At 32.0% G+C, this 17,821-nt stretch overlaps 1 protein-coding gene across 19 annotated transcripts in view; it reads left to right on the top strand.

Annotated features, from left to right (window-relative positions):
* The window catches only part of LOC124535201 (TLD domain-containing protein 2), a 96,898-nt gene that overhangs the window by 76,331 nt on the left and 2,746 nt on the right, over window positions 1-17,821 (top strand). For 13 of the 19 annotated variants that reach the window (XM_047111394.1, XM_047111379.1, XM_047111411.1 and 10 more), the window contains 6 exons: window positions 351-404; window positions 1,734-1,826; window positions 14,228-14,346; window positions 15,835-15,994; window positions 16,669-16,837; window positions 17,310-17,415. In XM_047111394.1, coding sequence (XP_046967350.1) covers window positions 351-404; window positions 1,734-1,826; window positions 14,228-14,346; window positions 15,835-15,994; window positions 16,669-16,837; window positions 17,310-17,415 — 701 coding nt within the window. Of the gene's footprint in view, window positions 1-350; window positions 405-1,733; window positions 1,827-9,681; window positions 10,142-12,969; window positions 13,173-14,227; window positions 14,347-15,834; window positions 15,995-16,668; window positions 16,838-17,309; window positions 17,416-17,821 lie in introns of those variants that run through there. The other 6 variants (XM_047111465.1, XM_047111372.1, XM_047111364.1 and 3 more) reach the window with 3 other exon arrangements.

Here is a 17,821-nt window from a genome sequence, read left to right as displayed (position 1 = left end):
GTGCTTTATGAAGCACGTGAATGTAATACTGTCATATTTTTTGTTTCGTTACTGTAATAGTTTGTATTGGATCAGTCTCGACCTTGAACCCGGCTTTGAAATTCTTGATCTTCAGTTTTATGAGAAATATTATTGCTACTACAATATAAAACAAGATACTTTCTACTCTAACACATCTATATATTATCCTTTAAATGTTTTTACTAATAGGTAGTACGGGTGAATGGTCTATCGGTTGGTAAGTGGTCACCATCCCAATAGACATTGGCGATGTGAGAAAACCGTTAAATACATAATAAGTCTGATACACACTACGTAGTACAATATGTAATTATTAATTTTCTTTCTAGGAACGCTCCGGAAGCACTGGTGACGTTTCAGACATTACAAGAGAATCATGGGAGGTGAGTTCGATATATTTACTAATATATGTTCTATATGAAACTAAACCGTGCCTTATAACAACACTCGACAACGCATTACCCTCACATATCACAATGCAGTACACATTGAACGATATTACTACGTCAGATAGGTATTCTTAATTTCATAGAACTACATATCATCAAGATATATATGAGAATGTATTAACATATATTGGTATTTCGAAGATAAATGGAATCGTCTATTTTTTAGCCGTAAAGTACTGTCAAGTCAAATTTATTACGAATTGTTTTTGATTTTCAGTTCGTATGTATGTAATGCATTGTTTAATTATTTATTTGTCACACAACTGTCAAAAGAAATTGTTACTAGTATGTGCCAAGTTATTCGAAAAATATGTATGGAATTTGATAAAGATACTGAACTGTCTTCTCTTTGACTAAAAATAACATTATTCATAGATTTTAATACTGATATATGTCTTGAATGTGTTTTTTACAATAAAGGTTCAATACTAAAAACTTGTTTAAATATAATTCGATATTTTTTCGAACCATTCCATACATGGACTTATCTAAATTTTATGTAAACAATGATCGTTTTGCATTCACTGTTAGTACTTTATGGTTTAAAAATAGACTCCAAAAACAAAAGGAATATACTATAAATATAAAATAAGTAATTGAGAATGAAAAAGTAATAACTACAGCATACTATAAGAATATTAGATATGTAAAAAAAGTTAATCGTAATAATTTTCGTTTCTTTTGTACTTATACCGTTACTATCAGACCGTAATAAGTTAATAAAATATAAGATAACGACGTTATCTAATTCGAAAGCAATAGTATTATATGAGAGCGTCGTAAATTATGCGTAATCGAACATTTGAACGATAAGACATCTCTCTGAAGACACACATGAATCAGAATACATCCGTAACAATGGGTCAAGTTTTATTGGGTAAACATTGATATCGGCTAAAATACTTTCAACTTTACACTTATTGTACAATAACTCTTATAAAGCCTATATTTGTATTCAGTTATCGTCTCATTATAGTATAACGCAATGTCGTGAGATACGACCTTTTTGAAAGAAAGTTTACCAAAATTGTATTGCCGATCAATGGCATGGTATCTTTAAAATTAAATATATAAAATATTTTAATCTTCTTTTATATTAAATAATTAAAACATGCTACACAATTTTCTATTTTTACATATTAATATAAAGATTACAATATCCGAACTGTGATGTTTTTTTATGAATTGTGATAAGATTTGACCCTTAAATGAATATAACATTATACATATATAAACTGCTAATTGTAACGCGGTTATGCATAGCTGCTGAAGGCGCCGTATGTGAAAATATATTCTATAATGAAGAGTCAGGCCGAAGCTCTGGGCGACTCTCTCGGCGAGGAGCCCCAGCCTGAGGTACACCTGACCGCATCGATGCAAAAATGTTTTTCATAGCTATACTAGCGTTAAAGTACCACCCTATATGTCTTGAGCCACGCAAATCGCTGGCTAAGATTTCCGCAAATGTTTTTACTAGACACAAAAATCTGAATGTTTAGATTAAGCACAAATGCATGTATCGCTCGGTTGTCCCGGGACAGATATACTAACATGACTTTGGCTCTGATTTGTTGTAAAGTAATTCATTAATGTAAGAATAAAAAATATATTTATACATTATCGACGTAAAATCGCATATCGAATTTTATCGATTTGATCGACGAATTTAAAATGCGTGTGTGTGATCCTGCACATAGTACACTCTACGAGTACCGCCCACAGATTGCGTCAGTCGTTTCGATGACTAATAGTTTTTATAAATAGAATAATAAAAATTGTAAATATTTAAGAAAAAAACACAATCGGAAATGTGTTTAATGTGTCAAAATGGTAAATATTCCGTTTGTATACTTATTGCATTTTAATTGCAGCGCATTAAAAACGAATTATATAACAATTACCTTTCCTTATTTGATAAACACTGGAAATTTATTTAATTTTTTCCATTTTTTTCAATTAAAATAGAATTAATCAATGCAAACTTCAATGGCAACGCCAATTAATTTTATTCTTAATGAACTATGAAGGTTATATTTCAGTCCACCATACATAGTTTCACTGTCAATAAACAAATGAATCAATTAATTCAATGTTGAAAAATAAGTTGTTATGTTAAAAAAATATATATTTTGTACAGTGACAACTTAAAATATAGATTGGCATGAAAAAATCATTTGGGTGGGTGTATATTAAATATGTACTTGTTCGTTGAACATACACGCATAATTTAAGTCAAATAAAAGCTTCTGAAAATATATGAATAAAATATAATTCCAAGTCACGTTAAGTATATCACAGAATTTCCAAGTAGCGCGAACTATGCACATTTAGTGATTCATGTTTATTGCACAACCCCTAGGAAACTGAATGACTTTGCTGTTTCTATGTTAGTTTAAGTTATGAATGTTTCGTCGTTTTCTGTTGAATCATTTTCTTTTCCTGTTACCTTTATCTCTCTCGTATTATAGTTTAATTTTACCTTATGCGGCACATCATTGTGTAATTTTGTTATAAATATTACTCTTTTAATTAATTCAGGATTTGAATTCGTTTATAATTCGAATGAATATTATACACATTATTTTGAGATGTTTCAATTTTTATATTTAGAATCAAAAACTAAATATAAAAAGTTGTTTACAATACATACATGTTTTTTTTTAAATGTTTTCAAATACAACAACAATAAACAGGAAATCGTAAATAAGCTCGCGTACGTCTATATAAGTAAAATTTATTTGTAACATATTTCCTTAGAGGTAACGCGTTGAATACATACATGTTAATGTATTATTAATAATGTATATTGCACTATTGACGTGGAGAAAACGTTGTGATAATCTACAGAACTTTGAATAGCGTTGCGTCTGCCACTTAAAATTTTAATGATAGAAAAGATACAGTGAAAAATAACAATGCGTTCACAATGGTAGGGAACCGCGAACAATGGAAATCATGTAATACAGGCCGCCGTGTAATCATCTCTTGTTAGGTGCCAGCCCGGTGCTATTATACAATGACATTGTGTCGCGGCTCTAATGGCGTTCGCTTCAATCCTTATCTGGAGTGCCAGAGCTGAAACACGACGAACGCGTCTACCATTAAACGTCTAATTATTTTCATCGATAGCCATTTGACGCAAATATTGTACACGTAATTAGAAATGTGAATTGTAAATTGTCGCCTTTCTTAATATTAGAATTTAACGTACGACGTTGAACAACGTTTTTGATGTTTACTCTAGCTTGGTCTGGCTTCTTAGATAACGAACTCATGACCTAATTTAACGATTCGTCAGTCGGAAATCGACAATATTCTCCCGAGCTTCGATTTTCTAATGTCAGTTTTCATTCGTATAAAATTACTTTCAAATCGTGAGCAAACTTTCGAACATAACTAACGTCATAGCGAGCTTTCGACACTTACTAATCGAAATGGAAAACATTTAACGTTTTATGATGTCGTTTACGAGGCCTACGTGACATGAAACCGTCTCGTTAGTATAATGGCTAGCTTATAAATTTCAGATCCGGTGGTCTCGGGTTCAAATCCCGAGTGGGTTCAGTAAAAAGTATCAATTTTCTTTAAGAATTCTCAGTAACTGAACAGGACTTTCGACGAGACTAAATTGATTCGTACTCTCTGAACTTTAATCCATTAATATTATCAAATCATAAATCGAAATGCCCGCCAGCTGCAAACTAACCATTGATTGGGTGAATGGTAATTAGTGCATCTGCAAAACGGATATGCCATATGTACTTGTTGCGTTGATGTATAAGAAGACTTAAAAATTGTAAGGGAAAACGTTTTGTTACTACAAAAAACATTTTCATTCGAATGAAGCCCTACGCTCTCGTACAGTACATTTAGCGTTTTGTTGTGCGTCACGCCTTAACGTACGCCATGCGGGTCGACCTTCCATCCTTCGTAACGCATTATGCCGGCCACATAGCACAGACATCGGCTACAGATATTGTTGTTTGACCCATTAACCCAGGACATAAACTATTCACTCTGATTTTCCTTCAAACTCATTCAGCTGTTATGCGTGAACTAATAGAGTAAAAGGAAAACCAACGTTTTTCCAATTGCAATTTTTTTCATATTAATGATTTAATATTAAATACTTCTTCAAATATACTATTAAACGTATCTGTTATTCGGTGTCAAATCTTACTTCTGTCAAAATTAGTTTCGTGTATTTATAATATTTAAAGTAAAATACAATTAATTGAAAAAATATAGTGATTTAAATAGTTTTGTTTATTAATTTTTTTCAAAATGAAGCAAAGTACAGTCGCGGGTTTTGTTTCGGTAATATATTCTGTTTTTATACATATAGTTAATGTTTCCTATGTTAATAAACAGACAATCTGCTTATATGCAAACGTAATCATTATAATTTAATATTTATTTTTGTGTTTTGTCCAAATTAACAATAACTACTACTCCGATGGTTATGAAAGTTACACATTACGCTAGGATTTAGTATAAGTTTATATAAGTAGTTATAGGATATATGCGGATCTATATTTGTATATACATTTGTATATATATAGTTTGTGTACATGTGGTCGACATATAGCTTACTACTGTTAACGTACGAAGTGAAAATGATCTATTTCGACGCTTTCTAAACGAACTATGCGAACGCTTTAACGGTAATTTAGTATCCGATATCTTTAACAGATACTAATGTATATTATGTTTCAAAACGTACTTAAAGTAATCGATATTACATTTAAATATTTCGAATATTTAAACGTTATATCAAACAGAGATTAAGCGTTTTCTGCTAATTTAAATTGCGTTAAAATATAGCGATTTTAGTAATTAATTAATAAAGAAAATAATTAATAAAGATTTTAATTAGTAGCATTACAATATATTAGAACAAGGCGTCCGTTTAGATATATTTATCAGTAAGGGTGGAAATATTAGGAATAAATAGTCTGTGGTACCGTTATTGTACCATATATACGTATTGATTAATAATGTTAAATAATTCTCAGTAGGTAAAATCATAATTTTACCTGCGCGAAGACAGGTAGCTTGTATTATATAAATGTAATCAATCATAGTTGGTATTTTAATGGAAAAATTTGATTTTATCGAAATTGGAAACATTACACAACTAATGGCTCATTAGTTTAATTGTTGATAATACGAATAATCAACGTTTTGTTATACCTAATTATTTACAATTTAATTTTTAAGCAAAATATTTCTAAACGACAATTTGTACTGGTTATTTCTTTTTTATGCTAAGTTCAGATATTTGTGTCTGAATCTTATCAATCCGATTTAACCAATGAACGCATTCGGATGAAGCTAATAATATGTAGGAACAGGAGTTGTAGGTTATTTCTGTCCTGTTTTTATATACAGATAGTTAACACTTACATAGAAAAATAATAAATAAATTTCGTTGTCAAAACTATCGTTTTTTGTGACTAACTTGCGTTCTAGTCAAAGATCAAGGATGCTCAGGTTCAAGCAGTTTATTCTAACAGTTTTTAAATTTGAACACAGATTAATTTTAATTTTCCACTATCTCTTCAGGCGACCAATAAATAATGTATCAATTATACATATGCAAATATAAATACTAATGAATTGTTTGTATAAATATATGTATGTATATATAGACATACATTTTCTTTAAAAGTCGCGGCATTATAGTTATTTGCCTAGGGCGCCGACATAGCTCGGGCCGGCGTTGAATATGTCGCTTCCGCAAGATAATCACGTAGATGCTGAATATCCGATTTTCTATTGTCAATTAATTGAGAGCAATGTGAACGATAGTATTGTAAAAAACTAAAACGATATTGCTGAATATAAACTTGCAGAATTTCAATTACTTGTCCAAAGTAAAATCTCTTAATAAATTTTGATAAAATATTATGGATATATTTTGCTCATTAACATTTAATGATTTTTGGGCTTTCAGTTGATACGATATCAAGATCTCTGAATACAAGATAAGTCTTTTTTTTAAATAGCCCGATCTATTATCGCCAATAGAGACATAGTAAACATAGAGCAAAGGCTTAATATCTCTAAGTATCAACACATCAGAGCGGTGGATCAGTAAATCTTTCGTATTTTATCAAAAGATTGTAAATTAATCTATTACGTATCTCGACACGATCGCCCACGTGAATCGTTTCACTAATCGTTTAAATATTCGATAGAGTATTTCTCACCAAACGTAAAATATTTTTTTTAATGTACATCGGCCCTTTTAAAGACCTTAAGAATCGATTATATAGAAATCGATTTGATATAGAGACGCAGCCTTGTCCTTCTTTCTGGGATAATTCCGCTGTTTGTTTTCTATTTACGGAATTTTTATTTATGTTAATGCAATCAGTATAAATATCATTTATGTATCATTCGATTATAACAGTTTGAATACATTTAATTTCTAACTTTTAATATACATCTTGCTCAAATGTAGACTATAGATTCTCTACTAAAAATACTTTAGTAAATTATATATTAAAAATGATAAAGAAGTAAAGAGTATTATTTTTATAAGTCCATTAAATACGATACTAAAATTATATATTATAGTATGTGTATGTATATAGGCTTAGTTGTTAAAAGACATTAATCTTTACCGATGATTATAAGTTCAATCCTGCTTGCCCGAACCATCATTGAACTTGAGTGTCTGTTAGAACATTGTTCCGAAATCTGCAAGTGTTGGATGAGAATCTGCCACGTTCACATGTAATCTATTGGAACAGTGTGATATTTACCCAGCAGTGAGATATAAGCACGTCATTAATTTCATTAAATTAAACCTTACTAATATAAAAACTCGGGTGTAGGAATCGTAGTCTGCTTAAAACATTTCAAGCTGTCCTCGGATATTACTTGGATACAGATCACTTATTCATCTTCTAAATAACTACTTAGTATTATATTCGAGTCAGAAAGATAAGTACACCAGAGCAAAAAGTCACAATTGATGTAACTTTTTAGATACCAAGCTAACAATCAAAATGACACAAGATTTTTTACTAATTAATATGTATATTTAGTCTGCTCGTCAGTCAACCCATCTACTTTAATTAAAAATATGGCAAAACAGTATTATTAATTACTACCGACTCGTCCTGGCTTCGTACGAGTACTTAATCTGAAATTTTATATAATGAACAAATCGTCATAAATTTAGCCGATGTTATTCTGATGTATAACCTATATTTCTGTAATATCATTCAAATCCGTTCAGTACTTTTTTCGTGAAAGAGTTACAAACATACACATATCAACCCTCACAAACTCTCACATTCATAATATTAGTGGGATTATTAGGATAGTATTACAAACACTTACGAGTTATGATTAATTGAAGTTGTTTTTATAATCTAATGTATAAAAGTATTTGCTCTCGCAATCCACTCAATGCATTGTTGCGATGCAGTTACGTTTTCATTATTTTAACTCATAGGTTAATTAATCGTATCGCGTTTCTCCGACTATATTATTGCAATGTTTTTTTACGTCTAGAATTTTCGGGTTATTGTTTATCTACTTCAATCGGTACAATTATTAACGTAATATGTATATTTAAAATTTTTAAAAAATGTCTCGGTTTATGCTTCATCAAAAAATCTTTTTATTTGGGTCCAAATGCAGAAGTAAACAATAGTGTATTTATTACAATACAAGTCTCAAAAAACGCTCTGGTTTTAGAAAGTTTTGTAAGTATGTAGTTTATTGTTGTTCATTTTTTTTGTATTTCTATCTTAAACAATACTTTCAAATAAATGTTTGTTTGACACCAGCTTCATGTTTGCGAAACGTTAATGATCACTAATTGTCTATGTAGCGAGACTAGTGTAGGACATTTCGTGTTATACCCTTACGTAATTTATTTACATTTGAGCTTAGAGACATGCACCCGACTCGATCAACCTACCTGCAGTCAGGTATTGGTAAACAAGTTACTGGCGAAAAAAGATGCTCCCTACAATCGTGTGATAGTAAGAACAAAGCATCTAATCTGCGGAAATAAAAGGAATACATAATTTAAGACGCACTTATGACTATGCAAGCTGCTCTGACCGTCAACAATAACGCACTTACCTGCGCAAACTGGTTTGCACAAATAGGTGCAAATTACTATTCGTGTTGCTGGGCAAAAAATTAATTACATCATATTTTATCAACTCCAGCTTATCGTATTAATAAGAAAACATTATATAAGATCAATTTGCGCTCTTTATCTTGTTCTTACTCATCGGTAGACCGCTTGAAGATTAACTTTAACTCGTTGAGTCTTTAATCAACATTGCATGTCTTTCTAACTCTTAACGAGTGTGTCTAGCATAAAAATTGTTGAAGTTGTTGTCCTCGCGCTCACTAAATCTAAAAATACCTAAATATTAATCTATTATACATTAATCCATGAGTTCATTTTTTCGTTTCGACCATCAAATTCGTAGGAATATTTTACGTAAAAGCCGTTAATTAGTCATATAAAGCTTTGTTCGAATTTTAATCTCTAATTTGGAAACTTACAATTAAGAGTATCTCCTACTGTTTAGAGGTTCACCGTGTTATTGACAAACAATTTTTTTATTTTTTAAATTTTATGATGAAAGTGATTTGAACTCGCAAGTTGAACTTTTATTGAAGAAAAAAAGTTTTATAGTTTAATTTATATATAATATTACTTATTGGCCTTTAGCAATTTTTGAGAGTACGTAGAGCAAAATATAAGTTTTGCATAGCGATAATGCAACTGACTTGTAGCAAGTGGGGCGCTCCGTATGAATGGGAGAGTGGCCGCGCAGCCAAGCACGTCCGGGCCGATACGTGAGCCGACGTCACCTTCGCTCGCGTGGGTCAGCTGCTACTATGCATTAACATTCCCAATGCCGAGCGCCACTCGTCTGAACATATTTACGTTTTATTTCGATATCAAGTCTCATGAGATACTAATTACATAAGTACCTTTTTAAAAAAAATCGAAAATAATTATCGAATAACGAACCCTGTCGAATTAAACAACGTAGCAGATTTAAATTGTAAGTTAATTTTTGGATTCCTTCACATTCATACAAATCATAATCGCACATCGTCTAAAATTAAAACGACTACAAAGTGCGTTAGACTACACATACATACACTTTTTTGTCAACACCGCGGCAGGGTCGGCCTGGTGTAGCCGCGGTCCTTTCTTTAGTCTCTAGCTAGTTCCCCAGTAGCACGACTCCGTTGTGGTCGTCCGTCGATCGCACAGCACATTAAAATAATTCGTTAATTACATCGCCGCGCGACTACTCATCGCGCAATTGCAACGCCGGACAATTTCCGCCATTATTATACATTACTGATCAAACCGGTGCAACGCAACACCGAATATAAACGGCTGTTGTTTATAAGCAAACGCGCGAAGTGAAGTTCTCGATACAAAACAGTTTTGAAACCACGTAATCATCGTAGGCGATTCTAAATACGGAGCTGGCAAATGTGCGCGCTGTTGATGTGTTCACGTGTTCTGTTGCAATTTGTGCCGTAGCACGTTGATCTTTGATGTGGATAAACTGCAAACTTGTTATACACAAATGCAAACTATGAAATGGATAGAGATGGTGCGCCTCGGTTCTACGTCACCGGAAAGGTCTTCAGCTTTCGACAGCGATAAGGTGAGACTGCATTCGGTTTACCGTTAGCTATCGAGAAGTAGGCCCACGAAAACCGACGATGTTGTATTGAACATCGATATTTAGTGAACATTGAACTAAAAATTAAAATAAATACGTGTATATTCTACGTCATCATATCACTACATAAGTCACTTTTTAATTATAAATCGACTTCCACGCACTACAACATGTGTACATATGATACAGAGTTCTTTAAGGTTGGTTATCTTTCGTTACTTGAATCGTTTTATTATATTCGAGGTGGATAATATTATGTTACTAATAAAAATATATTCGCTTCTTTTTATACTTGATTATAATCGAAAACGAAATATTGATATTCCTATAAATAAAGTGTAAGTTTACAAATAAACAGTCCCGATAAGATATGATTTAAAGACATTAATTATTATATGTATGTATTTGTTACATTTTTTATTATAAAGAAATGTTAATTTATGTAACAATTTTTTTAATGATTACAACATGATTAATACTTATATACTATTAAGTATCACGCTAAAATTCTTTATTCGAAATTTCTAACTTTTAATGTATTCAAAACAAGAATACGTTCGTTAGTTTGGTAAGACTGTATATTTCGAGTTAGATTTTTTTTCAAATATATTTGGAAGTATATTTCATTAATACTAAAATAGAATATAAAAAAAATAAAAAAATAAAATTAATTTAGGCGTTTGTTTTTAGCGATTAAATTTTGTTAATTAACTATTCGAGATATGGACTTTTTTATTATTTCATGTCATTTTTTATCTGTATGTTATTAGTCATCATCTTGGGAGCGTTTTTTGTTTCTCAGATTACATTTTAAACTCGGAAACGTCCTTGATTTTTTATTTAACATATTAACATTTAATACAAATTTAAAACAACATAGGAGTATATAATAATTACATATTAAGACAAAATATTTGATTATATGTTATTATTTCTCTACACAGTATAAAATTAGTTATTTCATTAAATATATTAGTAATATATCAACGTATATATGAATTAATATATAGTAGTCGTAATGTTTCTGTCAGTACGTAGATATAAATTATAAAAAACAATTTGAAAGTGCATCGTCTGATGTATAAAAAAAACTTGTTGGAATCAGTAACCTGTTTACTTTATAAATCTGTGTGTTCGTTGGACGCTAATCTCAGGCACTCCCAAGTCCGATTGAATAACTCTCGCGTTAGATAAATGATAATCCGTTTATTGAATAAGACCATATGACTTAAAGCTATGAAATTTAGTATCGGAGCAGTAACAATAAATATCGACGAATACGTAAATGTTTATGAAATAGGCAATTAAAAACCAAAGAGCTTATTTTGTATTTATATAAAACCGCTAGTTTAACAAACAGACATATATGCGTGAAATTATGTTATTGTTTGTTTTACGTGCGAAATTTCAATGTAAGACTGTCATTTTAAGCTCATGAGGTTGTCTGGAAGAGATAAAACCGCCTCCTTTCCCATCTGTGATATTTTAATGTTGTTAATATTGTCAATTTGTTGTCTTATTATTATTCAAACAACACTACAACTTTGTAACACAATTAGAGAGTTTGTTTATAAATTACATTTGAACAATGTTGTACTATAAAGTAAACGTAAATCAACGATGAAGTATTCAACATTCCAATCGTCATTTAATAGTTTCAAGGTTCGTAAAAAAATGTGAACAAGTGAAATGTTTAAACGAGTAAGACTTATTTTTATATAATTATCTGTACTTGCACTTAATCTTACAGTCTTTACTAAATAAGATTTTAAATTAACACGGTTATTTTTATTACTAAAAGTATTAATTTTGGGGATATTTACCATGTTTTTTATTTCTAACATCTCGTGAACAAGACATTCGTATATAATGTCGAAATATCGAGCTCCACCGAACAAAAATAAAAAATAGGTAAATATCTCGAAATTAATACCTTTAGTCTTTACTCATATCATAATTGCGAAATTAACTATGTCTTAGTCTTCTGTTTAAAATTTTATATGAACATGGTTATTTTTATTATTACAGTTTTATTATAAATGTCCCGTATTAAAATACGGGACATTTATCATGTTTATTTTTTATTTTCAGTTGGTGGAGCTCGATAATTCATTTGTTTAAGAGAACAATATCCCGTATTAAATAACTGTAATGTCTGTCTGTTGTTATTTCATTGATGAGTGATTAATTTAGAATAGTAATAACAAAGAGGGGTTATTATAAATATGTTTAAGTTGAAAAAGCTTGTCTAAGTTGAAACTGTCGTCTCTTCCAACGGTGATAGAGAGAAGAGAGGCTCTATGTTAAAGAGAGATAGAAATATAATTATGCCGGTTAAAATTATCAGAAAGTGATCTCAGTAAGACTTTGAGCAGGCCGCGTTATTTATTAAACATCTCTTAGTCTATGGGCGAAATTACCTCTAGACACAAAGCACCATTCTGTAATATTCCCATAGTGAAGTAAAGAAAACCTGTCGACTGTTTCAGTATTTTATATCACCATTAACGTTTCTAAAATTAATTCCATATTTCAGGTGAATTTCTCGGTGTATTTCGTTTCGATAAATACCTACCCATATTTATTGAAGTTTTATAATCGAATAATCCTAACATAATCCAGTTGATTGTTTTGGATATCTCTAAATCATAAATGCATTATGATAAAGATTCGCTAAGATAAAACGACAATATTTTTTAATCAAAGAGTATTTACTATTCAGTTAGAGCGACAAGGCCCGACGTCTTGCCGAACAAAAAAAAAAGTAAATTATCGAATAATACAAAGATGCCTGTCTTAACATAATATTGAATAATATTGTTCGTTGTCTAGTTCTTTATTTTTTTGTTTTTATTTTAATAGTAAGTTGTTAAAAGTCGTAATGATGCGTAAAGTTGTGCGTAAAGTTATTAAACATATGAGAAGAGTCGATAAAGTGTCACAAAATATTACGGCGAAAAGAGGTTCTATACAATCGATGTGTCGGAGAGGAACTGTGCATTGTATTTGTGAGGTAAGACAATATTATGTATGCGGAAACTTCAAATTTATCGATGTAAACATACATATCTAGATATATACATTACATTAAACTCGTTTAATTAAATTTAAATCCATTTAAAAAGTAAATTAATCTTCAATACTAAAATAAGTGGAATGTGAATTTAAAGTTTTTATATTCACAGTAAATGATATAATTAACTTTCACAAGTGACTTTTTTTTGTCATACTTCAAAAAAGTTGTTACGTGAATATTACATTTGTTTAGCGCATATTTTAGCGAGGCTACGTATCGAAATGTGGGCATGCGATTAGTTGGTTTAACCCTTTTTATATTTAAGATTACTGTTTTTCTGTTATCCCGTACACTAGCTATTGTACATTAGAGGAAGTAGTGCTCAAGCGCACGTGATCGCTCTGCTCAGAGTGAATGTTAAATGTGAACTGTAGTGATTGAGAATGCATTTCATTAGCGTCATTGCTCATCCATTTACTTGTGTCATTTTGTTCATTAATCAAATTATTTCAATCGCATTATACACGATCATTATATTATTGAAGTGACATCAATCATTTCCCTATGATAAGGTATGGTGCACATGTAGGAAATGTATAATGTGCAAATTAAAACATAGCTTACACTGAATGTTTCATAATTGTGTAGTTCAAACAAATTAACCAGTTTCGTAAATATAAGACATAGACCACATCATATACAAAGGGTAGTCGAAGTTGTTTTTTTAATTTAAAATAAAAGATTTCGAAGTTATTTGGTCTCTGTTTTACTTCACCAGGGAACGGGGTGACGTGCGTCAACGTTCGTTATATATTGTGAAACTGGTTCATTTTGGGAAAGTGCACTTGTCTACCGGTTCAAGACGACATACTTTATTTTTAATTAATTTACAGTATATAAGTGTAAGTCGAGTCCGAGCTTCAGCTTGAAAAGGAGGCACAACCGTAGTGCAGATCATATATATTATTTTTTTTTTAATTTTTCACGTGTCCTTTCATGATTTTTCCTAAAAATGTGTTACAATATATAAAGTGAGTTGTGTCGCGTTGTAGGTGTTGTCGATGAGCGATGAATTACGACGCGCTCTCTACTCGTCGGGCGCGTCGGTCGACATGGAGTTCTCGCCACCCGACCTCATCGGAACCTCGGAGATATTCACTATGGAGCATAGGTGAGATATAAGACCTACATAATAACCTTTTTTCTCACAATTATTGTGTGAAACCTTCTTTCATGTGTTATTCTTAGTTCTAAGATTCTTTTTTCAATCAGTACCGAAAGATTAATATAAGGCTTCCTCGTTCCATATTTAAATTTGACATATGTCATTATACGTCACCTATCCGTTCTAAGCGCCCATGTTGACCAAATATTTTCAATTATTACCTATTGAATTTATATTGTTTAAAATAAGTAAGATTGCATATTATTAAATGTTTTTAATATAACATTGTTCACGGCAATCAAGTCCATTGCATTTAAATTTTAATACGTTCTCCTTGAAAATAAATCTAAACAGATTAACTTTATTACTAGATTATGGAATATTTATTTAAAGTTAGACTTATTGGGTAAAATAGACTTGCTTTAGTGAAACTAAAGCTTTATGTAGTTAGAAGGGATCCGATCTTGATTAATCCGATCCGAGACTTTTCCGATCTGAGAATTTTCCAAAAACAGGAAAAGTCTCGGGTCAAAATGTCAAAGTGTAGGATAGTTTTAATTTTGAGAGATATTTGTAATCTTTAGTTTGAATTATAATGAGTCCAAATTGAACCTATTCATGTAATATATAAAATACCTTATTACCGAACCTTATGGGTGAAAGTTTATTTTTTATCAGAATTCATATTTCTTTTTAAATGTTATGAATCATCGAAGTGATTTTTAGGGATTAATAAAGCATTTCATACTTTATTAAATACAATTTAGAAGTGTAACGTTTAAAGGAATGTTTTTCCGTCATGCAAGTCCATGACAGTGCGGACATTATATCGTGTAAATGATTTTAATTTCGTTGACATCATCGTGACTTACGATTATTCATTTCAATACCTTTGCTTTTATAGGGATAAAATAATTCTTGCACTCCAGTCACGTAGACCCTTCTATTAACAAAATGTTTAAATTCAATATGCATTGCGTCAGCTATTTTGTATATTTCGAGGCAGAAATATTATCTGGTTTTTGTTATGTACCTACTTATGCTAGCTATGTACTGTATAATATATGCGAATGTTCAGGGTTCAAAACAATTGGAAAATACAGGAATGCAAAAACAATTGAATGTATGCTAAGTAAATCGATTTAATGTCTGCCTGAATAACTAATATATTTAGATTTCGGTAAACAAGACAATTGTGATTATTTTTCACTGTCATCTCACAAGAACAATGTTGGTTACAAAGAATGAATTCCTACGTGGCGTTGAAGAAATAATCTCTGCCCGGTCACCAAAATTAAAAGACAACTAAGAAATTAATTTAATTTTTATAAAATGATGAGAAAGAAAGATGTATGTGTGGCTGTGTGCGTTACTGGCATATGCTTCAATAACTGGTGTTATGAATGGACATAGTTATTGAATGGACGAGGAACACAATTAAAATAACTGCAAATAAAACGAATGAATGAATGATATTTCCTCGTAATGTTTCAGAGAGAAGTTATGCAGCGTGTTGCCGGCCCGCGCGCAGGGCTACATGTGGTCGCTCGCGTTCAGCACGAGCCAGCACGGCTTCTCGCTCGCCTCCATGTACCGCAAGATGCAGCGCGTCGACAGCCCCGTGCTGCTCGTCATACAGGACACCGATAACAACGTGAGTGCTTCTCAACGTTATCTACGAGTTGCCCTGTAACGTACTCACGCGTTGGGTGTCGAGATTTTATGGTCAGGGAAGGAAATAATTCCTCCCTGATCATAAAATTTCAAAATAGGAAAAGTACCGCAGCAATACCCTAAGTTGTAGGCATGTATCCAATACATCGAAAAGAATCTAAAATCGGATGTCGTCGGAACATCTGGTGTCATCGATTTGATGATGACCCTTAACCGTTTTAATCGCCTCTCAACTACGAATATCGTTTTGTTTTCTCATTGCATTCAAAATACGATAACATTAAACAAATGAAAAATTCACCCTATATCTCTTAAACTTTACAGTAACCCATCTGTGAGAAAGAGATGAAACGAATTTTAAACCGATTTCAATATCACATCGGTTTTATCTCTTTCTCACCAATGTACAATGTTAAGTTAAACAAAGACGGGGCGGTATCTGAAATCGGATGTTTACACTGATATTCAATCCAAATATCCGTTTCTTAACCGATGTCACAAAATTGGGATATCGCTCATACCTACTAAGTTATAGACTCCAATTGAAGTTTTGTTTTGTTATTAAATCGCATTTCAGACACTCGTCGTTGTGTAAATTCTTTCGACTTGTATACATTCAGTTGCCGACGAATGATAACAAGACTCTCGTTGCAGGTATTCGGAGCGCTGACGTCGTGCGCCTTCCGGCCCTCCGAGCACTTCTACGGCACGGGCGAGTCGCTGCTGTTCTCGTTCCAGCGCGTCGAGGAGCGCCGTCGCTCGCAGCCGTCGCCCGACGACGCGCAGAAAGACGACAAGGAAGAGATCAAGGACGACAAAGACGGTAACTATTCAGATGAAATCTTCTTGTGTTCCACTGCCCATATCAGTATGGGGTCCCTTTCGAACCCCGGTTGGGCCATTTATGGGATTTTTCTTTATGGGTATATTTATGGGAATTTTCTTTCAAAAAATTTGATCATAACGTATGGCACCCCGTGAACGTTATCTATACGTATAATAAAATTGAATTGTAAAAAGTGTATGTAATATTAAAATTATCGTTGTTTACTAAATGCGTAAGTGTGCGTAAGCGTAAATATTATTCCGGATAATCTCTGGACCGATTTTGGCGGGACTTTACTGGCAGATAGCCGATATAATAAGGAGTAACTTAGGCTATATCTATTTAAGAATTACATATACAATTTCAGAATAATTCAAACGTGTACGAAGTCGCGGGCACATCTAGTTATAAAATCGAGCAGTAGTCTCTCTGGTCAGAATTACCTTATAGTAATGAAATTAAATTTCAGACGAAACAGAACTGGTCAAGACTAAATTCAAGTATTGGGGCTGGACTGGAGACAACATGTACTTCATCCGCGGAAGTAACGACAACATTTCTATCGGCGCCGGAGAGTGAGTATCGTTTAATTATTTAATTTAGTTGTATTTTCTCGGACTATTTCCGAGGTTTGTTTCCTCATAACTGTAGATTAGTTGTGAGTGATCACTCGTTTTACAAACATTGATAGCGAGTTGACCTCCGCGATCTATATAAGGGAATCGGCGTTAGATTATAATCATTCTCTTATTAACAGTAATCGATCATTATAAGATAATTGCATTGACAATTGGGATCGGCCGTTCAGTACTTAATTACGTACTTTCGAAGGTACCGTATGAAGCAGGAGGTGCACACGATCATATCCATATTAATGAACCATTGAATGTTTTTGAATTAAAAGGCTAAGGCTAATGTTGTCTTAAATTTTCGCGATTACACATTTAAATAAAAGTAGCTATAACGGATTTGAATCGCGTG

Source organism: Vanessa cardui, chromosome 2, assembly GCF_905220365.1.
Source record: "Vanessa cardui chromosome 2, ilVanCard2.1, whole genome shotgun sequence".
Classification (NCBI taxonomy): Eukaryota; Metazoa; Arthropoda; class Insecta; order Lepidoptera; family Nymphalidae; genus Vanessa; species Vanessa cardui.
Note: the sequence above shows the minus strand (reverse complement) of the source record. Positions and strands in the feature narration are given on the sequence as shown.